The 26,437-nt window shown below is 42.4% G+C and overlaps 1 protein-coding gene across 1 annotated transcript in view; it reads left to right on the top strand.

The window, feature by feature from the left end:
- LOC126481761 (uncharacterized) overlaps positions 1–22,610 on the top strand; it is a 34,501-nt gene extending 11,891 nt beyond the window's left edge. Inside the window, exons 2-4 of the mRNA XM_050105716.1 lie at positions 5,493–5,738; positions 19,504–19,613; positions 21,714–22,610. Of these exons, the coding sequence (XP_049961673.1) occupies positions 5,493–5,738; positions 19,504–19,613; positions 21,714–22,422 (1,065 nt within the window). The 3' untranslated portion in view covers positions 22,423–22,610. The remainder of the gene's footprint in view (positions 1–5,492; positions 5,739–19,503; positions 19,614–21,713) is intronic.
- The last annotated feature ends 3,827 nt before the right edge of the window (positions 22,611–26,437 follow it).

The raw sequence follows: 26,437 nt of genomic DNA, 5'->3' as shown, positions 1-26,437 counted from the left end.
GAATTTTCTTCTCGTGGTAAATACGCGAGATGTATGTGGGGGGAAGTAATACGTTGTCCGACTCCTCCTGAAAAGAGCTGTCCCGAAATTTCAGTAGTAAATCTCTCCGTGATGTACAACGCCTGTCTTGTAACGTTTGCCAGTGGAGTTTGTTTAGCATCTCCGTAACGCTCTCTCGCCAGCTAAACGATCCCGCGACGAAACGCGCCGCTCTTCGTTGGATCTTCTCTATCTCCTCTATCAGTCCTACCTGACAGGGATCCCAGATAGATGAACAATACTCAAAAATCGGGCGAACAAGTGCCTTATAAGCTACTTCTTTCGTGGATGAGTTACATTTCCTTAAGATTCTTCCGATTAATCTGAGTCTGGTGTCTGCTTTTCCCGCTATCTATTTTATATGGCCATTCCACTTAAGGTCGCTCTGGATAGTTACGCCTAGATATCTCCGCTCATAGCACGTCGTTTGAACCAGAGATTAGCGAAGGCACAGTAACACAATCAGCGGATGCTCGTAGTACGGAGAAATGTCAGGTGGTCTCATAATTCACACTAACAACCGATAGATGTCTAAGAAAGGCACAAGTGTTTCGAAAACCACATACGCGATGTATCCATCAGGTGGTAACAGGTGACAGAACCAAATCTGTTACAAATTGGTATTTTAAAAAATCCCAAGCAGTAAAAGCATTATCAGAATTATACATTATTTATATTAAAATATTACTTTTACGTAAGTTGCAGATATTCTATTAGACATGTATCGGGAGTGTCCTCAGTCAGAGACGTAGCCTACTAAAGAGAAATACAAAAGCGTATAAGCAGGTCAGGAATTAGTGTTTCAAAGTTTATATAAATTACTATAGAAATTGAAGACGTACTATGGTTCAATAACAAAACACGTAACTGGAAAAAAACACTGAATGTGTTACTAAACATACCGTACATGTGATGCGAAGAAGCGAACATGGGACGTAAAGCAGACGTTAAACCAGTTGTCAACATCAAAATGCTGAGTATTCGCTACGAAACAAAAGAAAATGATTCTCTAATATACGCGGCAGTTATAAGTAATCGTAGCAAAATACAGATGTCAGTTTATAACTGGTTCGATCCTTCAATTTCTCCAGGCGTATTTTATGACGAAATAAATCTCAGGTGAACAGCCTGGTATGAGTGTGCAATCGACCACGTTGCCATCATCAGGTGCGCTGATGTATGTCCTATGCACACTCATACCAGGCTGTTCACCTGAGATTTATTTCGTTATAACTGGTTCGGTTCCGACGTCAGTGAGCAAACCTGAGAAGTTGGGAGCAGTTTCCTGTACTGTTGTTGTTGCTGTGGTCTGCAGTCCTGAGACTGGTTTGATGCAGCTCTCCATGCTACTCTATCCCGTGCAAGCGTCTTCATCTCCCAGTACCTACTGCAGCCTACATCCTTCTGAATCTGCTGTACTAGTTCGGCAAAATTGTAAATAAATAAAATTCATACTCGAACCCACATTTAGTTTTCAATTTCTTTTTTAGTTCAATATTGTTAAAAGTTATTTTTTAAGTTTGTTATGGATCCTTCACAGCAATATATAATACACGTATTAGTTTCAAAGAAATAATTTTTGAAGTAATTTCTTTAAATTTTACATTTAGAGGGACCTCTAGTACAAAAACTCAAAAACAAAAAAGTACATGAAAAATTATTAAGTGATACACATAACAGATATTTTGTTGGTTTTATTTACTAAAACCAAGAGCCCTGCCGTTGGAAGCTCCAGGAAGCTTTCTTTCCAGCAATCGTCGTTTCGTGGGATTTTATGAAAAGACTACCCCACCCACTTCTCCCAGCGTTTTCGTCCTTGAAAGGATGTACAGCCGCATTTATTTCTCCTCTCTTAGCTGTGTGGATTAGCCGAGATTCGCCTCGTATAAATCTAGAAAAAAAGAAGCTTCAATAGTAAGACACTATCAAACCATCTCTTCTTCAATATCTTTACTCAGAACTACAAGCCTACCTCAGTTCGTTTATTCTGTTTCCTCAGGTGTTCCGTACTCATTGTTAGACAACGTCATAGAAGACGCTTTCTTCTACTCCATCTTCTTTTCCCGAACAGCGTCGACTGCTTGTGTCATGTCAGACGTACTTCACTTTATTTTATCAGTCATCGATATATTATTGTCCTGCAGGGTGCAACAGATTGCACATAGTAAGATTGTGAAGAAAATAAAAGGTTACTTTGATCATTTTAGGAAGACCACATTAGACGACTAATGGCGATCTGGTTTGCGCGATCACAATCTACAGTTTCGAAAACCAATAAGTTCTTAACCAATAGCCAAAATAAAAAAGTTGTATAACATAAACGAGTCTCAGTACTACCGTTTAAGAATGAAAGTAAGTGGAAGAGCTACCTTCCAATAGTCAGGAATAATTAGGAAACAATTGGTTCAGTCAGAAGACGTTTTTCACCAAGGAATGGCTGTCATCACTCCTGTTTTAAATTGGCAGCGACACTAATACGACACGCACTTGCTGCCAGCGTCTAGAGAAATGTGTCGTGGTACTTGTCCTAATTTTCCATCGAATTTTCTGTACACTAGGACATCGGGGTACAGCAGATCGCAAATACGATCCCTTTTCCCAATGAAACTGATTTTAGCACTGATGCTGTTGAGATACATGTATACACCCTTGCAGCCTCCTCTCCCCATGCGACCACTCGAGGAACGTATCATGCAAGTAACGGAGCCAAAGTGACGGTTTTGTAAACGTTCCTCTGAGAGCAGTTTTCTGAAAAGCCTCTGTGAAGATATCTGAAGCGAAAGGTGACAGGACTCAAAGCTATTCGATCCGTCTGTTAATAAAGTTCTTCTCCCCATTTGGCGTAGCTGAACCACAGGTAGTGTTTAACTCTGCAATTTTTTGAGATGCCGCCGGCCCTGGTGGCCGAGCGGTTCTAGGCGCTTCAGTCCGGAACCACAAGGCTGCTACGTTCGCAGATTCGAATCCTGTCTCGGGCATGGATGTGAGTGATGTCCTTTGGTTAGTTAGGTTTAAGTAGTTCTAAGTCTATGGGACTGATGACCTCAGATGTTAAGTTCAAAATGGTTCAAATGGCTCTGAGCACTATGGGACTTAATATCTGTGGACATCAGTCCCCTAGAACTTAGAACTACTTAAACCTAACTAACCTAAGGACATCACACACATCCATGCCCGAGGCAGGATTCTAACCTGCGACCGTAGCAGTCGCGCAGTTCCGGACTGAGCGCCTAAAACCGCGAGACCACCGCAGATGTTAAGTCCCATAGTGCTTAGAGCCATTTGAACCATTTTTTGAGATGCTTACTTTTCCAGCAGGTAAAGAATTTCTTTTGTTTTAACTTTTTTTTTTTTAAACTCACCAATATATCTGTTGAAGAAATCGCTATCATCTGGAACAATTCCACTAGATGTATAGAATCCTTCACTTCTTAGATAGGCGGTGTATCAACAGACAGATCGGTGAGTTGATTGATTTTACAGTGAGACGCAGTGGGCATTCTGTCTTGAGGATATTGAACAAGTGTTGTAGATAATTTGTCTTTCTTTGTACTTTAGCCACGATCTTTTAAGGCTCGTTAACATCTTATTTCACTTCAAGTTGTCGAAGCCTTTCTCTACGTTCACAGATGCTGGGATGATATCTTGCTTTGTCTTCAGTCTGCTTTCGAATTGTAAAAGGTATGTCAAAACTGCTTCTCTGCTATCCTTTTCTTTCGCGAAACGACACTGATATGGAATAATGCTTATTTGTCCGTCCAGCTGGTTCTTACGGTATTACACCAAAGCACCGTCACCTTTCACACGATTGTAGCAGCGTGGTAAAGTACTCTCTGGAGTCTGGGAGTCTTTTGGTGAGTCTACAGTAGGGCACCGTTCCAGGATCACTTTTATTCCAAATACCGTCCATATCGTTGTAACACTCCATAAGCGTTTTTTTTTATTACGAGTGGAATATGAACGTGTGGAAAATTACGTAACTCAATAATATTCATTCAATTATGTAATTATTTCTTAAAAAGATGATAATTATGTAAAACAGAGACAATATTTGTCTCACAATCTTTGTTAATGTATGTCATTCATTTCTTTTGTTTTGTACCCTTTTGTCGTCTTCTTCTGATGTACATCGCCGGCGCAAGACGCGAATAGATTTGAGGTCTGTTGAATGAAAAATATTTAACGTAACGTTATTGTACATGTATTGTATGTTCATTTGCTGGTAAAAAACAGATAGAGCAAAATGCGTTAAAACTGTGTATGAGTAATTAATGAAAAATCTCTTCCTCTTTTAATTATAATTTTGTATTAATTGTTTTATCATAGCTGCAACAAGCGCAGCCATTGTTAGTTGCGATTATATAGCAACTTCGTCTGTACTTCTGGTCGAAATATCAAGGGTTAATGTTAAACTAATTTGCAAAACAGTATTAATAATTTTTTTGGTAGCATCAATTTAAATGATTAATTATTTATTGAGCAAAGGAAAATCTTAATTAAAAAAGAAATCCTCTATCTTTTGTTGGCCGCCATCTTAACTTTTATCTCAGCGGCAGATTTAAATTACTTGAAACTGCAAACAATATTCCGATGTGTAAGAAATAGATGTGCACCGGTGGTACTGAACTCTATTCATAAAAGAAAAATCAATCGAATCAGACTGCATCTTCTAAGAACAGTGCTGATGGTATTTATTGTTGAACAAGATTTCATTGCTGATGTATGAGGCCAAAATTAAACTACGCACGAATCACGGAGAAAAATATTTCTGGTAGCTTATGTCAGTGTTGTGTGCAGGTGGTATTCTGTGGTTCCTTTTCATGATCAATTTGCTAAGAATAATTAAATCCATCGAAGACAAAAATTATAAAAGCTCTGATGTGCGATCTGTAATTTTAGCGATATGAACACAACTTACAGTCAACATTATTACATTACGTCAGGTGGAATTTTTGTGCAATTCGAACAAAATAATTATCCGGGAGAAGTTGCAGTATGAATAATGCATTATACATGCGTATAATATTGTTAGTATCATTCACAAAATCAAATCAATGCAACTGCTAAACAACAGAGTGAATTCAAACCGCAGAATACCATAGAGTATCATATCATCCATATTCATTGCATTTGTCCATGTTGATGATACTCAAAACCGCCACAGTGTTCTGTCAGACTAATTGTCCAATAGTTTTCACAAGTGCATTCCTTTGGTGATGTAATGATAATGAGGTGACGTCTTCCGGTAAATTCTTATGGGGCAAAACCAGTTCAAATGCACGAGCTTCGAAGAAGAAACTGAAAGACCAGTTTGTCTCCAACGTACGGTGACTGACTGCAAACTCACAGACGGAGATTTCTGTGAACAGAACAAGTGTGAAAAGCCTGTGGTGATCTGTACAGAGGTCGCAGCCTGGAGAGAGTGCAAAGCGAGCAGACGATCGCCACTGTAGCTGGCGGGGTCTGCCGGGGTCGCGGGTCGCGGCAGTGGCGGCTCGGAGCGCGCAGCCCCCACCCCAGCCGCGACGCCGCAGCTCACACACGCCGCTCACTTTTACCCGGGAAGGACTGGCGTTGCTCCTCCCTATATAAGCCGCCAGCGGCCGGCGTCTGCACGGCACTCGTCTCCTCTCCAGCAGCAGCCAGCAGCGCACTCACCAGCCGCGACCCAACGCTGCGCCATGGCCTTCAGAGCACTGGTGAGTCTACTGCAGGGCTCCACTCTGGGACCACTTTTGTAACAGACGCCATCGCGTGCTTCTAGCAGGGGCGGGAAGTACATAGAGGGTCTTTGGGTGAGTCTACTGCGGGGTGCCACTCTGGGACCACTTTTGTTACAGACGCTATCGCGTGCTTCTAGCAGGGGCGGGAAGTACATAGAGGGTCTTTGGGTGAGTCTACTGCGGGGTGCCACTCTGGGACCACTTTTGTTACAGACGCTATTGCGTGCTTCTAGCAGGGGCGGGAAGTACATAGAGGGTCTTTGGGTGAGTCTACCGCAGCACTCCACTCTGGAACCACTTTTGTTACAGACGCCACCGCGTGCTTCTAGCAGGGGCGGGAAGTACATAGAGGGTGTTTAGGTGAGTCTACCGCGGGTTGCCACTCTGGGACCACTTTTGTTACAGATGCCATCGCGTGCTCCTAGCAGAGGTGGGAAGTACGTAGAGGCTCTTTGGGTGAATCTACCACAGGGTGCCACTTGCCTGTGGCATGGAACATAGAGGGTCTTTTAATGGGTTTCCCGCAGGGCACTACTCTAGGACCATTTTTATTACAAACGGTCACCGTCACTATTCACACGACTCTACCAATATCAGCCAGCACATAGAGGGCGTCTTCTGGTGTGTCTACCATAGAGTACCATTCAAGGACACTTCTGTTACAAGCAGGCTTTGTTAACACGGCAAGAGTCCATAAGATGCCTTTGATGAGTCTCCTAAAGCGCAACACTCCAGGAGCACTGATGTTACAAACAAACACCGTTACTAAAGTTAAACTCTTCTGGGTTGTTAGGTCGCGTCATATTTCCTTGTAAAATAATCGATGTTTCGGCCCCGTCTGCTGGGATCTTCTTCAGGATGTTCTAGCAATAGTGGACACCGAAATATCCTGAAGAAGATCCCAGCAGAGGGGGTCGAAACGTCTATTGTTTTATAAGGAAATATGACGCGGCCTAACAACCCAGAAGATTTTAACTTTAGTGACAACGGCCACGAAAGCCTGCAGACTTACATGAGCACCGTTACTATTCTGACGTTTCTAGCAGTGTAGGGAAGTACATTGTGGGTGGGAGATTGTCTCTTGGTGAGTCTTCAGCAGGACACCACTCCAGGACAACTTTATTACCTTTCACGTGGTTCTAGCAGTGAGGGGTCTTTCCAGTTGCTTTCTTCAGAAACCGTTCGACTGTTCTTCTACCACAGTCATGTAACAGCTGTTCGCTGATTCCAGTAACTCTGACCCTTGGAAGAACACGCAAACTCCCAGGAGAAGAATATTCAATCCATGTAGAACACCGTTACAGAACCCTCATTCAGTCGATTCTGTAGAAGTGTCCGCCGTTCTGGATCTCTTAAGAGAGAGAAGAGATTAAAAAAAGAGCCTGTCTCTACACTGATTTGATTTGTTACCGTGACAGTACCACAGAAACGGTCAGAAAAATCCAGAGGGAAATTTATAATAAAAGAAGGCGTTGTGCATTGCCAAGGAGCTTACTCTCAAAATTTCTAAATACCACTTTCAAATACATCAAGCATTTTACCCGAACTTATATCTTGCCTAAGGACAACGAGGATAAAATCTGATTATTTCGGGTGTCTACAGTGAGGAACAAAAATCTTGACTTAGACACACTATCCGCAAATGCAAGAGGAGTGGATTATATTTCTACTGGTACATATCTCTGCTCACACGTTGAAGTTTCTTGCAAAGTACAGAAGCAGATGATGGAGAGAAATACCATCACCATTGATATATTATTTTGCGCACACAAGCTAAATAACACGCTGAATGATTGCAGATCTATTTATGAGATAAAATAATGAAATCTAGTCCCAATTTCGTCGAATGATATTTAATCTTAGGCAGTTTCAGGAATTTAGTGTAGCTTCGAATGGAAGCATAGATTTCTTTTCAAAATTATGAGGTTTTTATCCAGCATTATGAACAGAATGGTGCGTACTATTAACAAAAAAGTTAACATATGGTATACTATAAACACATGTAGAAATGTATAGCTTGCATTTTAAATTCTAAGATTGACTGAAGATCGAAACTCATTGGGCTCTTTACGCGGAAAATATGTGACACGTCACAGCATTCTTCTTGTCATTTTAGTAATGAGGATCTTAGTCCTTCCCGAACTGTTCATCACAGTAGCTCACCAATTATTTTAACCCTAGGATAACATACTAAAAAGTTGTTTTCACTAACCTTAGCTAAAAACAACGAGCCTGAAACTCGTCTCGTTCTTGGAGTAAGCACTCCGACTGAGAAATAAAAGAGCAGAAGTTGTTTGAGTAAGAGTTTTTAAGCGACCCCAGTGCACCTTGGTGGCGCCAGCCATTGCGTCTCCCGTAGTTCCGGTCTTAGTTGCACTAAACCGAGAAGCAGAAGAAGCTGCTATTAAAAGTCGATGGGACTTCAAATTCTAGAACAGTGCCGAAACAGTACACAGAGCCGCCGTCCTTACACACAGAATAGAAAATCATTACAAGAGCTTAATAGAAATTAGCAACAACGCACTTTAGTAATTAATCTACTAATCCTTGTAAAAGATTATTTGAATTTTAAGTGTGCGAAATGCGAAAGCTTACAATCCGGCAGGGCGATGAGACGAAGGAAGGCTTAAGAAAAGGTGTGGAAACGAAACACACTTACAGCCTAATGCATAAAATAAGAAGAAGGTTATTTTCAAATGAAAACCTCATCTTCCGTTGATGTTGCCGAGAATATTTTTGCGGGAATTTTAATTCAGTTGGAAAGGGACGATATGAGAGTCGACCACGGTCTTGTGAGGTAAACAAGCCAGTTATCATGGATTACAAATGGGTTATAGGTACCAAACAGGGACTCAAATGTGCATGTTTCTCTTTCGTGGGACAAACATTACCAGAGTAGCAGCCGGAAGTATGCAATCACCACATACTCTCCAAAGAGTAAGAAAAACCGATTTCTGAACCGCTCCATCACTTGAATACATGAAAGTTTGCGTACAGATAAATTGACGAGAATTTTGATCCGCTTTCGAACGCGTTAACCACTGTGCGAGGGTGTCCAGTACATAAAAAAGTATCATTTTCTCCATGAGATTACAGATTTTATCAATAAGGTAACCACTGAGGGTTTTGGAACGTCCGCCGCGAAAAAATCAGAATAAAGCTTTCCGTGATGTTAACTACTGTCCTCATTGGCAGGATATGTAACTTTAATAAGTTTTCGCAGTCACAGCTGACCGGGAACGCGTAACTGACAGGTGCGAGTGAGAGGAGAGGAACGAGAATTGTAGCGGGTGTTTTTCGCTTCGCTGCGGAGTGGAGAACAGGATGGATGGAGCGAGGCAACCGTTAATCGCAGTACGCGATTCCCTGAGTGGGGCGAACCGCCGTCACGCTCGCAGCACTGCGGCACGAAAGCAGTCGACTGTAACCACGCGCTTTTCCGCTAGGCACAGGCCACGCTATCTTTCTGTCTCAATACTCACTGAAATGCTGAAAGTCTGAAAGCTGAGTCTGCTGAACAGCGAGTTTAGAGTTTCACGCTTTGTCAGTAAATATATCTGCTTACAATTTTTGCTCCTCCCGTCACACAAAGTGCAAGAAAGTTCGCATAGCAGTATGTACTGGAAAGTGACGTATGTGTGTGTGTATGTGAGGATGTGAGGGGGGGGGGTGTTGAACCGAAACAGACAGCGCTACGGAGAAAGTAATGGGTTCATGTCCTACAGGAGCCTAGTTCATATCGCCTTGAGGACATACAGACTCAGATTTTCTGTGGACTTTCTAAAGCACTTCAAGCAAATGTTGGGATGGTGCCTGTGACTTAGCCACGCACTAATCCTTCCCCAACTTTGTCAAGCTGAGCTTGTGCTCCACATCTAACGACACCGCTGTCGACGGGACACTAAAGTTTAATGTGAGTCGTTTCCTCCGCAGGCGTAGTTTCAACTGCTTAATCCCGAATAATTTTCATTCACCAACAAAAATACCTTCTCATCCCGAGCTGAATTCGTCGTATCATAAATACAGTTCCGTAACTGAAGGATATAAAATCCAAGTAGAAGATTATGATAACACAACGATTATATTAAAAGATTCTGTGTCGCGCCTTATTTATAACTTCACCCAGTTTATAAAATTTTTGCACCAAAACAATCATCATGAGCCAGTATGAAGAAAATTAGATTCAGAGCGTCACATCAGTAACACAGTCCGTACATTCACCATACACTTAGCGCTTGTGTGTGGTGTAACATCTGTACTCCTTGTGGCGGAGGGTACTTTTGGTACCATTTGTATTTACGAACTTAATTGTTCCAGTCGCGAACAGTGCGTGGCAAAAGCGACTGGCGGTAAACTTCTGCTTCACTTATAATTTGTGTAATTTTGAGTGGCGCGGTCGAGAGGGGTACATGAGAGAATAATTTATTCCTCTATAACCCTTTTTTGAAAGTAAGCCCTTGGAATTTTGACGGAATTCCTCTCCAAGATGTACAATGCCTCTCTTTTAGGCCCGTCACTGGAATTTGCTGGGCAGCTCCGCTATGCTTTCGTGCATACTAACGAATCAGTTACGACTTGCACTGCTCTTACTTGGTTCATTTCAGTCTCTTCTAGTAGTCGTTCTTGATAAGGCTCCAGAATGACAGACAACGTTCGATAATCTGTTGAACGAGTGTTTTATTAGCTAATTACTTTGTGTGTGACTTACATTTCTATAGGATTCTTCCAATGAATATGTCAACCATCTTTCTTTTTTAAGACGACTTTTGTCTGCCGTTTTCACTTTACATCGCTCCAGACAGTTTTTCTAAGATATATTGGCTCAAATGGTTCAAATGGCTCTGAGCACTATGGGACTCAACTGCTGTGGTCATAAGTCTCCTAGAACTTAGAACTACTTAAACCTAACTAACCTAAGGACAGCACACAACACCCAGCCATCACGAGGCAGAGAAAATCCCTGACCCCTCCGGGACTGAGATATATTATGCTTGTTACTGTTCCAAGTGATTTATCGCCAACTGTGTAATCGAATCATTTATTATAAATTAATCGTAACTGTTTAGTTACTATCCATTTCCTCGTCCTCTCGCTTTAGTGTGCTGTTTATTTTTTGATGTAAAGATACTCAAAGATTTGTGAAGAGGGTTTGCAGGAAATTTACCGCCGGATTTGAGTATAAATAGTAAACCATAATTTATGGTGCAAAATTATGGGGTTGACAATGCGCGATACTAGAAGTAAAATCCCCGCAGTAAAATGGCCCTTCAAGCAAATCATTTGCGAAACAACCGCGTTTTTATTATTATGAGACAATGTTGACTTCATCTTTGTAAACGTCGTCATATATATATGAAACGTATCTAGCAATGATTAACAAAAGATATTGGATATTATGATAGAAGTCAAGTCGCTTTTAATCATCGAGACTTTCATGAGCGCTGCCTGTTAAAAATGTCCAGTGTCTCGACTTTGCAGCTGTTTTCAATATTGTACTCATCTCCGCAGGGAACTTTGAATTCTTTTTAGTATATTTAGTTCTTTACGAAATTTCTGAGAAGCACTTATTTCATTCCATCAAACAGTATCACGGGAATGCAGTACACTTTTAACGTGACCTCAGACAAAAACAGCTGAGGAAATTGTATCAGCTGACCTTTTGCGTCCAACAAAACTACCTCCGACTTCTGTAGCGTCTCCTTCCAAGAATCCTTTAGGATGTTCCCTTAGAGAAACGTCAAAGTACACGGCAGAGCTCCGTCACATTCTGATGCAACCGTTCGACTGTGTGGTGAAAAATGGATAAGTCGAGACGGACCTGTGGGTGGCAAGGGAGGCGAAACTACTGATTCGTGGCAGGCGTAACTTACGTAATTCGTGACTACGTTTGTGAAACATAGTAATACAAATTTTGACATATGTTATACCGCCGAATTTATTTCCTAAGGTCATATAATGTACCGTTAAAAACAAGAATTTTCGTGGTAAACCATCTTTTCTTCATTTTTTCGCTAGATGAAGAAGTTACTTCACCACCCATCACAAAGGGAGCCTCTTTCAACAGAGCTATTTGTCGAAGACCTTCCTGTGCTCTCCTAATCTATTAGAAAATTTACATTACACTCTATGTCATTTAAGTAGTTGTCTCGTTTGAACAGGGAAGATTACGAAAGGCATTTGTGACTGGCATGTACGAAAATGAAGGAATGAAACTGTGAAGGTGTCTCTCGTTTACACCTCCTCAGTGCCCGTAAATTTACAAAATGGTTCCAAAAACAGGTCTTCCTAACGAAAACTTCCTAATTCGCGTCTTTACCTTAGTGTATATGTCGGGAACCATGTGCTGGTTGTGGAAACAGTAACCGCTCTTAGTATGCACCAACGGTGTAGCTCTCCAGCCAAAACATTATTCAGTCCCATGCAATCACACAGTGGTTGCTTTGGAGGCTTGCAGATGGTTTATAACTCGCACCACATAGTCACGTGAGCCTCCACTGCTCATGCATGTCGTGGCACTGAAACGGTATGTGTGAGCGCCAGTCGATTGTATGGAATCAGCGAATTAAGATGGCTCTACTTGGAAACGTGACAGAATAGCAGTAAGAATGTGCGCATGACCACATCTCCAGTTTAATCCCTCGAGTTTTTGGCCTGTCAATGAGGATTGTCCAACGTGTCTACAAGAAATGATTTACTACTCGTAGCCATGTGATGTACCGAACATTGATCGTAAAAATAGCACAACAGTCAGTGCCTTTCAGTGACAGTCGGATTCGGACAGGCGCTGCTATTGTCAGTAAACGACAGTTCATCTAAGCCAGTTTTCGAACGAAGGGAACTGAATCTCATGAACCTTTCGATGTACGGTCTGCCCATCTAGTCTTCAGCATTCTTCAGTACCACGACATTTCAAAATAACATATTCTCCTCTTGTCTGAACTGTATATTGCCCACGTTTCGCTTCCGTGCAATGGTACACTCCAGACAAATACTTACAGAAAAGATTTCGTGACACACAAATTTACATGCGATGCTTACAAATTGCCCTTTTTCAGAAACTTTTTTCTTGCTACTGCCAGTCTGAATTCTATGTTGTATCTAGTTCGGCCATCGTTAGTTATTTTTCTGACCAGGTAGAAAACTCATGTACTTCTTTTAGTGTCTCATTTTCTAATCTAGTCATCTGATTTAGTTCGAGTATATTTCATTACATTTCTTGTACTTTTGTTGATATCTAATGTTACATCCTCTGCTCAAGACACTATCTATTCTGTTCAACTGCTCTTCGAAGTCCTTTGCCTTCTCTGACTGAATCACAATAACATAGACAAACGCCAAAGTTTTTATTCCTTCTCCCTAAACTATAATTCCTTTTCAAAATTTATCCTCAACCTTTACCACTTGCTCAATGCAAAGAGTGAAAAATACCGGGAATAGGCTACAATGCTGTCTCATTCCCTTCTCAACTATACTGCTTTCCTTTTCATGCCATTCGACTCTAACTCAAGTTTGATTTTTGTACAATTTGTAGATGACCTTGTGTTCCCTGTGTTTTATACTTGCTATTACTGAGGCATTACTAGAAAATTATTTTAAATTCTCAGATTATGTACAGCAGAATGTAGATAGAATGAATCTCCACTTGGCAGTAGAGTGTGTGCGTATTTGAAACAAGCAAAAAGGGAGAGCGCTCTACAGAGTCGTGCTTGGATTACACAGTCGGTTGGTCATTTGTCCGCTAAAGGGAAGGGTTTCAGGTTCGAGTCTCGAGAGAGAACATAGTTTTAATTCACCAGGAAATTTCATAATGTAAATATTTTCATCCAGTCCATACCTTTCTCGCTCCTACGTGTTTAGAAGCATCACCAGCAGTGACATATGTTTATCTCTTCCTATGGATGTCCGCTATCGTATTTCGTATGAAAGAGCTTAGACTTTAATCCTCTTCTCCCCTCCATCGATAACTGGAGTCGATATAACAATTCGTGAAGTTGAGAAAGTTAGTGATTCAAGTCAATTATAACTGAGAAAATAAGCGTGTATCTCGAACAGGCGCAGAGAGCGGATCTGACAGGAAATTTCCCCTCCGATAATAATCTCTTTGGACCCACGGATGGAGAACTAACAGAGAGAAAGTTCAGTGCGATGGCCATCTAGTGGGCCCCCGGGCCGGGCGAATGAAACACTTTCTCACTCTGTAGCGATGGGTGTGACTGCCATTACTCGACATGGAAAGTAACGGCCTTTCCCCTGCCGTCAATTGGGGAACGGACTACAGGTTCAAGTGGGAGGTGCCAACCTTGGCTGCTACCAGTTACAAGCATTTCTGAACTCCAGCAATACTGCGGAGTTATTAGAGAAGATCTTAGGAACAGCTTCAAAGGCGTCCAACTTTAGCCTCTGAACTGCTGCCGGTTGTACTCGTCTTGCGAATATAGCAACTACACATGGTTTCCCAGGTGATAAGGAGAATATTCTGAGAGGTGACAATAATGACTATGTGAAATAAAAAAGTTCATAGAAACATAAACTCTGCTTCCTATGGTTACCGAAACAGATGCCTATAAATGTTTATCGTACATATGAAATGGTTTTATTATATTATTTATTGTCTGTATTAATTATTATTTAGTTTTCACGTAACAAATTTTCAGCAGTTCTTGAAACTTTTCAATACTTTGTCTCACTGTTTAAGTAGTTTGTGACATTGTTTCTACAGCTCGTAACACATTTTCAACAGCTTGTAATAGAGCTATTAGAATTCTCTGTTAATCTCCAGAGACCCCGGTAAATTTTCAATAGTTCACAATAACAATACAAAAACTCTCGATTCGTTTTTCGTACTCCACCATGAATTTACATCAACTCGCAATTTTCATACAGACCACAATAAATTTATTAAATGTCTGCTTCAGTCATCACTGAATTTCTGTACAGTCAGAAGAACATGTGTTGCTTGTTTTGTGCATTCTTAAGTTCGTCATAAAGACAGAAGTTTAATTTGTACACCTGCATCTTGGTCCAGGGACATAAACATAATTTTAATGGTGTTAGGGCTGAAGATAACGTCGGACATGTCAGATACTATTAAGATCAGTCCACCAGTTACGCAAATTCCGTCACCCATAAGGACAGATTCCGTCAAACTGACTAAATTGTATCTCAGTCTTCTAATTGTTCAAATAAAGAATTTCCAAAATAATAGATACAAGATACAGATGTGCGGAGAATGTGTTCAGTCTCTAAATATATTCAGAATAGAGCAGCGTCCACATGAATTTCATGAGCAATTGAATCACATTCCAGAATATTAAAGGGTGACGGCGCAATGGACACGAATTTGGAAGAAGCGAGTTTCAAATACGCATCCGACTGTCCGAATTTCAGTTTTCCGTTGTTTCCCTTAAGCGTTTGAGGCACGTGTCTGGTTGATTCCCTCAGAAGGACACGACTGACGTCCTCCTCAATCCTTGCCTAATCCGAGTTTGTGCTCCATTAGACAACGATCTCTTCGATAAGTGGGCAATTGGTGAGCGTTACATAGGCCTGAGCAACTTTAGAATAAAGCTACCGACCTCCGCTTTGTGGTTTATGCCATCAAATAGACGATCGCCATCTCGCCAGAAGACTTCGCAAACCGTGACGTGTCGACGAAGCGTGGAGTAGCCTCAGTGGCACGAAAACGCAGTCCCCTGCAGTATCGGCTACTCGCCGAGTCCATTCTGCTGTAATCCGACCAGGTAAACATTCTATCCATGACGTAATACTGTTTCTCACACACTATTCTCAATGGTTCGGATGTGTCTTTCGGCACACAGGTCGATTTTACAAACACCCTTACTCTGCATGTGCTCTACACTTGCAAGATTCAAACGCCTGTATGGCGATGTGGAAAAGTAATGGCAAAAGAAATGCGTTACCACGTTGTCAAACAATGATCGATAAGTGACACTAACATCACCATGTCACTAGCTATCTTGCTGAATGACCAAGATGCTGGAAGTCTAATTAAAGAGAAAGTTATTACTCCCAGTTAAATCCAACGTGAAGTTGCAAGTTCAAGATTTTTCGAAGAGCATTTTAGCCAACGGAAGTTGGATGCTGCCTCTGAGCCAGAATTCGCAGCAGAGAATCAAAGTCATCGTTCCTGCCAGGTACAAGGCGAAGACCAATCGAACCATCTTTCGTTAGTTCTTACTTTGCTCGAATCCGTTGGGTTAATGCGAAGAAGTTCCAAAGTTCACACAATGAGAGCTTGAGCTCTAGGGAGACTCCCATTTCATCATTGTAATAAATCTCTAGCCTCATGTGGAAGTTTTCAGAAATTCGTTTATGATAAATGTCCAGCCGTTAGAGAGACATTCGTATTATTTCTCCATCACAACGTTAAGTTTAGCCATAACTTGACGGGTCTTAGAAGTAATTTAATCGGTTTCGAGCGACTACGGCCATTCTTAATATTCAAAAGGTCTAAAAGCTACATTCGTTTGTTTTAATGCTGTCATTGTATCCTCTGATGAGGATCTTGAAGCTAATCCAAGAGGAAAAATTTTTCAAATGGACTAATCGCGGTATTGTTGGGGCGGAGGAATGTCACAAAATGTTGATGATATGGTTGGCAAACAATTATTGCACAGCTGCAACCGAATGTGTGCAGTTTCGCAATACTGCTTCGAAAGTAGAAGTCATAACGCTATAAAACGTTTTGTGACGTATCTGGACATAAACACTTCCGCATATCAGCTTACCGATCATTTCTGATCAGTAAGCTCTCCTGTCTAGATAGAGATTGCTCTCCATTCTCGATTAAAGTAAGCTCCGATGACCCCATGTGTAGAAACTACAAACATATCGCTAGTTTGCAGGGGTGTAAACGACGTTCATAATCCGCATTAACACTGCTGTCTGTAAAATAATGTCGGTTAGGGTTGCTGACCCAACCTGCGCGGTGAAAACGCACCTCATGCGTCGCCCATTGCTTGCGCTACAATCAGTTTCCGCAGTAGGGTTGTTTGTTGTCTTCATTTGTTGATAACAAGCTGTTTGAAACGAGAGATCTCCATCAATTGCTGCACGAAATGCAGCCCTTGCGTTGGGAAGTTTGAACCAACAAGTTGAATCATGTGAGCACTCACAGTAGGAAACAAAGGCAGCGCTGCTTGTTCACTATATGACGGCCATGGGTCCCGTTAGACTGAAACTGTTTTGGTTGGCAGGAGAGCCAACACCGCGTTACTAGAGGAGGCCGAAAGGCACGCGTTTTAGCTTACGCAGGCTGGCGTGAGGTCTGGAACAGGACAAGGAAATTAGAATTTAGAAATATTGGTGGAATACTTAACTTTAATCCGTTAATGAAGAACGTCGGTCTTGCCGGTACATGATTCACAATATCAATGGTAACTTATAATGGCGCCTTGCTAGGTCGTAGCAAATGACGCAGCTAAAGGCTATGTTAAACTATCGTCTCGGCAAATGAGAGCGTAATTTGTCAGTGAACCATCGCTAGCAAAGTCGGTTGTACAACTGGGGCGAGTGCTAGGAAGTCTCTCTAGACCTGCCGTGTGGCGGCGCTCGGTCTGCAATCACTGACAGTGGCGACACGCGGGTCCGACGTATACTAACGGACCGCGGCCGATTTAAAGGCTACCACCTAGCAAGTGTGGTGTCTGGCGGTGACACCACAGAAACAGGCACAGCCTCGGTAGCAGTCGGGTAGTCACAATTACACACTCCTCTATGTTTCTCTTCACCATACCCAGAGTAGCTAGAATGGTCTCAATGTCTGTAATAAACATTTTTATCGCGATGGGAGAGGGATTGTGATCATTACGTTCTAATTGAAAAAAAGCATGAGAACTGTTTCTGACCAACTGGAAAACTAGCACTGCACCTCTATAACATGTTTTCATGGTCAGACAACGGTGTTCCGCGCTCTTGTAACCAGAAAGATAAAAACTAGCACTGTACATTACGCACGCCGAAGATGAGTTCCGTAAAATGGTGCTCGGGTTCGAGTCCACGATCACTTAAAGGCCTATCGATTAGCTGGTGAACGTAAAGGTTACGTTCTGAGTCGTACCTGTCCGTAAATGGAGGCGAGCGACTTCCCGGGAAAAGTTGCAAGCAAACTGGTCCGTAGACACAGCAAAGTCAGTCTACAGCAACGTCCAAAGGTAAATCTAATACAAAGTCAAAGTACATACCGAGATCGTTAACACTGCACTGGTATGGAGCGTTCAGAACAACTTCGTACAGTGGCGTGCTCTGCTCTGGTGTACATTGCAGCCGACTCATAGGCCACTTGCAGCCCTAAAGTCTGCCCAACGCAGCCTTCGTTTCTATCTCAGCGAGCAGCCTCTGTCTGGCTCTGCCTTCCCTATGTCCCCAACACTGATCATATCGAAATACTTATTGCTCTCTGCGTCTTCTTCCTTTCCGTATGATGATACGGTACACGTTTCACTGCATAATAAAACAATTCTATGTTTATTTGCCATTAGAAAGTAAATCCGTACAGTCTCTCAGATTGTCTATTGTTATTAATAATTAATTTTCACACAAACAAAAAATCAAACATACACATTTATAAAGACTAACACTTAGGGTTCTGCATCACCGATTAATTACAATGTTGCTTGAATGAGTACATGCTATTTCAACAAATACGACAACAGACCCTTTCTTACGTGTTTTTATTTATACCGATATGTGTTTCGTGCTTTCGCCCTTCTTGAGTTGGCGAAACACGTATTTCAATATATAAATAGTACATCGTTAAAGACATAGACTGCAGTTTGGATGCTGCAACTGCCTTTCTATTACGCTTGCTGTTGTTCCTATTTTTCGCTTTTGTAAGAGAGGCACAAACAGTTTTTCTTTGCGTGATGCAGAAAAACAGCACAATGTTCGCCATGTTGCCTACTGAAGTGTTTGTTTACAATCGAAAATAATGTCTACAATCAAACATTACACTTTGCTTACGGCTTCTGAAAATACTGTGGAAGTCACTAGTGTGTGAATATTAATTTTTTTTAAATTTAAGCTTCTGAAAGATTAAAAGCTAAAATTGCTTATTATGCGATAGCCTGAGCCAATTTAGCTTATTTTACAGTTTTTGATGGTTTTAACAATTGCTATGTATCGTTATTTACTAAGTTCGTCACAAAAAGAAAAATTGTTTCTGGCACACTTGTAAATATCGACAATAGGAGCAAAAAGAAACAGTATAGGTAGGCTGCTGCAGCATCCAAATTGCATTCATTGTTTTTAATATTACACTAATTGAAGACTGAAACACGCAATACTTTAACTGAAGACGGCTGAAACCCCGAAAAGACGTGTTGGTGTAAATAAAAAATTACTGTATTTCTTAAAGCAATATAATCCACAGCCACGGAGCTCAACAACCAGTAAAATGGATAAATTAAGATTATACATAGTTCTGTAATGATTCACGTCTTTGGAAATCAGTAGGCAAACTGGCAATCCACAGTTAGGGTCTGCTTAAGTTTCAAAGCCACAAAAATGCCTCTAGGCCAAGATACCTGTTCTGCAATGTTGCCAACTATAAGTGGCCACCGTGACGCATTTAGAAAGCTCCCCTTTCTCCAAGTCACCTCGTACTAAATTCCCTTGGCACCTCCGCGCCGACTGTATTCCTGTGACAATGCTTAGCCTCAGTTCGGACTGTGCTGTTGTCGTCCTGACTGCCGTGCCTCTAACACTGTATGTTGGTCCGCAGTTGGTGCTCCTGCTCGCGTCGGTAGTCCTGCACGAGGGAGACGCCGGAGGATTCGGCGGGGGCGGAGGAGGCGGCTATGGCGGCGGCGGCTACGGAGGAGGAGGGGGCGGGTAAGTAACACCAAAAAACCAACACAGGGATACGGGGAAAAAAACTCAAAAAATCAATTCAGTATTCTACGTTCACCTCTAAATACAGCAGAGAATGCCTCTAATAATCATTCACAGGGGATCTCAAGCTGACTCCATCTTTCCAAGATTCCAAAAGGCTTTTCACCTCATTCCTCACAAGCGGCTTCTAGTGACATTGGGTGCCTATGGAGTATCGTCGCAGTTACACGACTGAATTCGTGGTTTCTTGTCAGAAAAGTCACTGTTCTTAGTAATTGAGGTGGAGTCACTGAGAGAAATAGAAGTGATATTTGGGGTTCCTGACGGGAGTGTTATAGGCTCTCAGCTGTTCCATATATGTATAACCGACTTAGGAGACAATCTGAGCTTCCCTTGTAGACTGTTTGCATATGATACTGCCGTTTGCCAACTAGTAAAGTCATCAGCTGATCGAAAGGAATTGCAAATTAATTTAGATAAGATACGTTCAGGATCCGAAAGTGGCAATTAACCCTGAGCATCGGAAAATTATGAGCTCCTCCAGATGAGTATTAAGACCACCTGTTAAACTGCAGTAATACGTGAAATTACACAAATTTAGAGGGATTATGATTACTATTCACTTTAACTGGTACAATCACATAGATCATTTTGTGTCGAAGGCGAACCAAACACTGCGTTTTATTGACAGAACACTTATAAGATACTGTAAATGCACTAAAGAGACTACCAAGACTCCGCTTGTCTGTGCTCTTCTGCACTGTTGCTGCGCGGTGCAGAATCCTTGTTTGTTGTTGTGGCCTTCAGTCAAAATATTGGTTTGATGCAGCTTTCCACCGCTACTCTATCCCGCGCAACGCCCTTCATTTCCGAATGCCTGCCGCAACTTATATCCATTTGAATCTGCATGCTCGATTCATCCTTTGGTCTATGGCTACAATTCTCACACCCCTCACGTCCTTCCAACACCAACTGACAATTCGTTGATGCCTCATATCGTATCGCATCAACCGATACATTTTTTTTTTAAATAAAGTTCTGCGGTAAATTTCTTTTCTCTTCAATTCGATTCAGTACCTCCTCGTTACTTACACAATTTACACATCCAAGTAGCATTGTTACACCTGATATACTTTGCTACGAAGCACATACCGCTCTCGGATGAACGCGATCTAATGGCGCACGCAATCAGATTCATTTCACGGAACGGAACGCTGTACGGCCTTTACAAGCAATGGGAAGGCAACCATAGAAACCGCTGCGTCAAAAAATAAAAAATAAAAAAAAATAAATAAATAAAATTGGCTCTGAGCACTCTGGGACTTAACATCTATGGTCATCAGTCCCCTAGAACTTGGAACTACTTAAACCAAGCTAACCTAAGGACATCACACAACACCCAGTCATCACGAGGCAGAGAAAATCCCTGACCCCGCCGGGAATCGAACCCGGGAACCCGGGCGCGGGAAGCGAGAACGCTACCGCACGACCACGAGCTGCGGTCCCGCTGCGTCAGACGATGTCTTTAGCCTAGATGTAAATGCCACAGATATGGTTTTTTTGTGTTAAAACACAGCTGTCTGGAAAACGACATCAGCCCTATTTTTCTCTCTGAATAACAAGCCATAGTAATCTGTTAGTTTCCTGTAATCGATGAACTTCTCTTCGAGAAGACATCCTGAACGAATTAGCAATCTTACTTTTCGTTCGCTGTAATTTTGTTTCGTGTTGTCCACTAATTTTATGTATAGTACTTTTTAATCTGGGTAGTAATTTCGACAGACATTGCCACTGCGTACACAGCATTGAATGCCAGAATCCTGATAGTTATTTCCAAGCTTTTACGTGAGGAAATAGTCTCTTTACCCTGAGTCAACTTTATAATAAGTTATGAATGATTTATTGTCGTACTATTATAATTCCACTAATTTCTTTTTTCATGAAAGATAAGGTCAGCGCAGATCACTAAATCTACGACTTTTTTCGGTCGATACTCGACATAGATTTCTGAAATTTAGATATTAATTTGGTATTTAGGCTTTTGTATGATCGTATTGTACGATTATCTTTTGTTGACTGCAGTCTTTCCTACTGTTTCAGAAAGAAGTACATTCTTCACGTTCCCATCAAAGTGAAGACGATACATAAATACAACACTGTCTACAAGCACATCAAGAAAGGCAGCGGCGACTACGTCGTTGGTTACACTATAGAGGATGGTCATCATGGAGGTGGAGGATACGGAGGAGGCGGATACGGAGGAGGTGGAGGATATGGAGGAGGCGGAGGATACGGAGGTGGCCACGGAGGAGGAATAGCCATAGTGGGTGGAATAGGGGGCGGTCATGGCGGAGGCGGCGGCTACGGAGGCGGCGGATATGGAGGCGGCGGTGGTGGCGTGAAAATCGCCATCGTCGGAGGAATAGGCGGAGGCCACGGTGGCGGAGGATACGGAGGTGGCGGAGGATACGGAGGTGGCGGAGGATACGGAGGCGGCCACGACATAGGAGGTGGCTACGGAGGAGGCGGCGGCGGATTCAGCAGTCACGGAGGAGACATCGGGGGTGGATACGGAGGCGGCGGTGGCGGCGGCTTCAGCAGCCACGGAGGCGACATCGGAGGTGGATATGGAGACGGTGGCGGTTTCAGCAGCCACGGTGGAGACATCGGAGGAGGTTACGGCGGAGGCGACATCGGAGGTGGATACGGAGGCGGCGGTGGTTACGGCGGAGGTGGCGGCTTCAGCAGCCACGGAGGAGACATCGGAGGTGGTTATGGAGGCGGTCACCAAGGCCACCACAAGAAGTGAGGCCCCAGTTTTCTGCAGTGACGTCGCGCTGCAGTCATTCTCTCTCTCAGGGTGCGCCGGGCTGTGCGCCCAAATTGCGGTCCTCGCAGGAACCGCTCCGAGCCAGTAACCACGGCTATCAGCCAGTAACCACGGCTACCAGCCGTAACCAAGGCCACGAAGGCGAGGAAGGAATCGCTGTGGCCACTTCCTAGTCCCGGCAGCAGAAGCTGCCACTTCAACGTTGTGTTGTCATTGTTACTTTGTTTTCTGTTATACTGTTCGTATTTTTGTACAATTCATAGTCTCTATGAGTAAACATTCCTTATGGAAAAGTAAACTGATTTGGTACTTTTTGAACCTGAATGCTTCCCGCCTAAATACTGTACTTAAACACAGTATTCATTTACCAAAACATAGCAGAGTTTTTGTCTGACACTAGCAACTGTTTTGTGGAGTCAAAAGGAGAAGCTTTATTTTCTGAACAAGATTTCGGATATTTTGCAGAACATGGTTAACTTAATTATACAAGGTTGTGTCCACAACAGTGTCTGATAAGTGTAACTTATTTATTTGTCCTTCAGTTTATAAACCATACACTCGTCGACTAAGAAATTCTCTGCCGCAATCGCACACCCAGGAACCTGCCAACGCTTTCGAACATTTCTTAGTCATTAACCACCGAAAGATAAGCCGAAAAACTATGATATCATCAAAACCCGTTACAGATGTCTCCGATGATATAAGTGGATAACGCTCTGAAGTACATTAAGTATTCACAACCTCTAAAGAGTAACTTGCTACGCTAACCAGCGTAGGCCAAATACACAAACAATGCAGTAAGCTCAACTGGTACAAACAGTGCGTACATACATCCAAAAACGAACTAATTATGTTACTTGAAACTGCCTGAAGAATCATCCTTCATGATTCAATGGCCGCCAACCACACTAGAAGGCCTGAAGTCCGCGGTGCAGTGTACGAAGGAAAGACTCATGCTGTTGTTAAATTCACATTTGGCTTTGATAGGGCTAAACAGCCATATGAGGCAGTGGCAAAACAACCATTTTATGATCACACAGTTAAGCAGACTTTTCGGTTACAAGACATGCACAAAGCCGTTATAGTCCAGTAGGTAAGGCGGCATAGCGCCCTTTATGGCAATGAATCGTCAGATAAACGTGTAAAAAAATTATTTAATGTGCTATCAAGATCAGTACAGGTTCCTGTAATCCGACCTAACCACTGTGCCCAAAAGACAGCAGAGAACAATATAAAATAAACTGAGGCAGGAAACAAAAGCTACTAATCAGCAAGAACGTGAAAAACATTAGCTCACGAAAAGAAATGTTTAGGACTGTTGTATAATGTCGGCAGCTGAGCGTAATGAGCACCACAGGAACGCGGTAGCTAGTTGTGACAGGCTGTACACAGTCATTGTAACAACATTTTCATGAATGCAGTTATGTCAATATTGTATCTGTGTCTGACTTGAAGAGGTTCAAGTTAAGTATATATATTAAATCTTCTCTCCAGTCTATTAGTACTTCAGAAATAACATCAATCAAATGTTCCAGTTGTGTGTACATCATATCAGTGGCTCCTGTACAGAGTGATTCAAAAAGAAAGAATAGATTTCAATTCTTTGTTACAAGAAACTACGAAAAACAAACTATGTCACTGGATAGGGTTTTATGTTCACAAAGACGCTCTGCCATACATTCAACTCAAGCATAATGCGTTGCTTCAGAAACATCGAACGGTAGTCCATATTATTCTAGACACAGATCCACTGTTGTAAGTAGGCTGTTTAGGTTTTTATATTGATAACACCACGTAGCGCTCTGTATGAAAATCACTGGCTGTGCTGTGTGCAGTCTGTGACTGGTTAGCATTGTTGTAATATTCGCTATTGTAGTCGTGGGCAGTTGGCTGTTAACAGCACGTAGCGTTGCGCAGTTGGAGGTGAGCCGCCAGCAGTGGTGGATGTGGGGAGTGAGTTTTGAGAGCGGATGATCTGCACGTGTGTCCATCAGAGGCAGTAAATTTGTAAGACTGAATGCCATGAACTGATATATATATATATATATTATGACTTTTGAACACTATTGAGGTAAATACATTGTTTGTTCTTTATCACAATCTTTCGTTTGCTAACTATGCCTATCAGTAGTTAGTGACTTCAGTAGTTAGAATCTTTTATTTAGCTGGCAGTAGTGGCGCTCACTGAATTGCAGTAGTTTGAGTAACGAAGTTTTTCCGAGGTAAGTGATTCGTGAAAGGTATAGGTTATTGTTAGTCAGGGCCATTCTTTTGTAGGGATTATTGAAAGTCAGATTGCGTTGCGCTAAAAATATTGTGTGTCAATTTAGTGATGATCAGAATAAGTAAAGTGAGAAATGTCTGAGCATGTTCAGTTCTGCACAGCTGTTTGAAAATCAAATAACGTAAGAGGTTTATCAGCACTGTCATTCATTAAGTTTTCTAAGGGGATGTTTCACTGTTCCCTGTCTATTGAACCGAGAGCTTCAAGAATTCGATTTCTCAGGGCTTGAAGAGTAGCTGCCATAGGTGGGACAAATGCTCTGTCTTTTATGTACCTGCACAAAACAATAGCGCAAGGTGTGAGGTCTGGTGACCTAGGAGGCCAAAAGCAATGAACAAGATCTGTTGCCCACATTTTCCCTTCCAATTCTGCGGGATAAGGTTAACACAACACCGCTCCTCAAGTCGTCATGCATAAAAATTAAATCAATGGAATGTTCGTGAAGTTGAGGAAACAACAAATTTTGTCCAGGCATGACATTCCTGTCACTGTAGCCTCTGCAAAACAAAAGATATGTCCATAAACTTTGTGAACACAAAAGGTGCAGAACACATTCCGGTTGGGTGAGTGTCATTCACTTTCGACGATGACGCTAAGGCTCTGTGACCCCCACAAATTCATACATTATGACTGTTTACTTCACCCGATAGATGAAACTTCGATTCATCTGAAAAGATGAGTTGTTCGGAAAAAGTGTCCTCTGCTATATCCTGGAGAATTGAAATGCAAAATTAGTACTCTTTTGTTAAGGTCGCCGGGACGCAGTTCTTGCAGTAACTAAAAATGGTTCAAATGGCTCTGAGCACTATGGGACTCAACTGCTGAGGTCATTAGTCCCCTAGAACTTAGAACTAGTTAAACCTAACTAACCTAAGGACATCACAAACATCCATGCCCGAGGCAGGATTCGAACCTGCGACCGTAGCGGTCTTGCGGTTCCAGACTGCAGCGCCTTTAACCGCACGGCCACTTCGGCCGGCTTGCAGTAACTGCAACTTGTAAGGCTCCATGTGCAGGCGTCGTTTCAGAACACGCCACAACGTTTTCGAGGAAGTTAAAGTTCCTGGGCTGCCCCTCTTTTGGACTTCTGAGGGCTCCGTGTGATCGCGTCTCACCTCATGACGCTTTCGGGATAACGCCATCTGTAAATCTGTGGTGCCAGCCCGTGACTTGGCAATTAGCCTGATCGTAGGTGGAGTGAAGTCTTTCCTTAGCCGAGTCACTGGGGGGGGGGGGGGGGGGGGGGGGAGGATAGGGTTGTAATCCCATCGCCCCAGCCACCTTTTTATCCCCGGGAAAAATCGTCGGTAATTATCTGACAGCAGGCTGAGTGGATCTGGAACTGTTCTGCAGGGACTGGAACGAGGAAAGATCGCCGCTAGTATCCAGGGTTGAACCCAGGATCTTGCAGTCCAGAGTCCAGTGCTTTACCCACTAGTCAACCAAGGCCACATAACATAGCAGACAAGACAGTAAAAGGAGAACATCGCAAAACGTAATAAAGCTGAGGATATACCTGCCAAAATCAATACGGAGTATCTTGTCACTTCGCACTCCACAACACCATCACTGCGCAACTGAGATAGGCAGTTCCACATTGAACAACGTAAACCGTCTCACCAGTAATAGGCGTTAGTAACACCAACGCCTATGAGATCAAGCATATCGTCATACGACATACAATTTTCGTAGCAGAACCAGCCTTGTTAG

The sequence above is a fragment of the Schistocerca serialis genome, chromosome 5 (genome assembly GCF_023864345.2).
Source record: "Schistocerca serialis cubense isolate TAMUIC-IGC-003099 chromosome 5, iqSchSeri2.2, whole genome shotgun sequence".
NCBI classification, from domain to species: domain Eukaryota; kingdom Metazoa; phylum Arthropoda; class Insecta; order Orthoptera; family Acrididae; genus Schistocerca; species Schistocerca serialis.
This window is presented reverse-complemented; position numbering and strand designations above follow the sequence as displayed.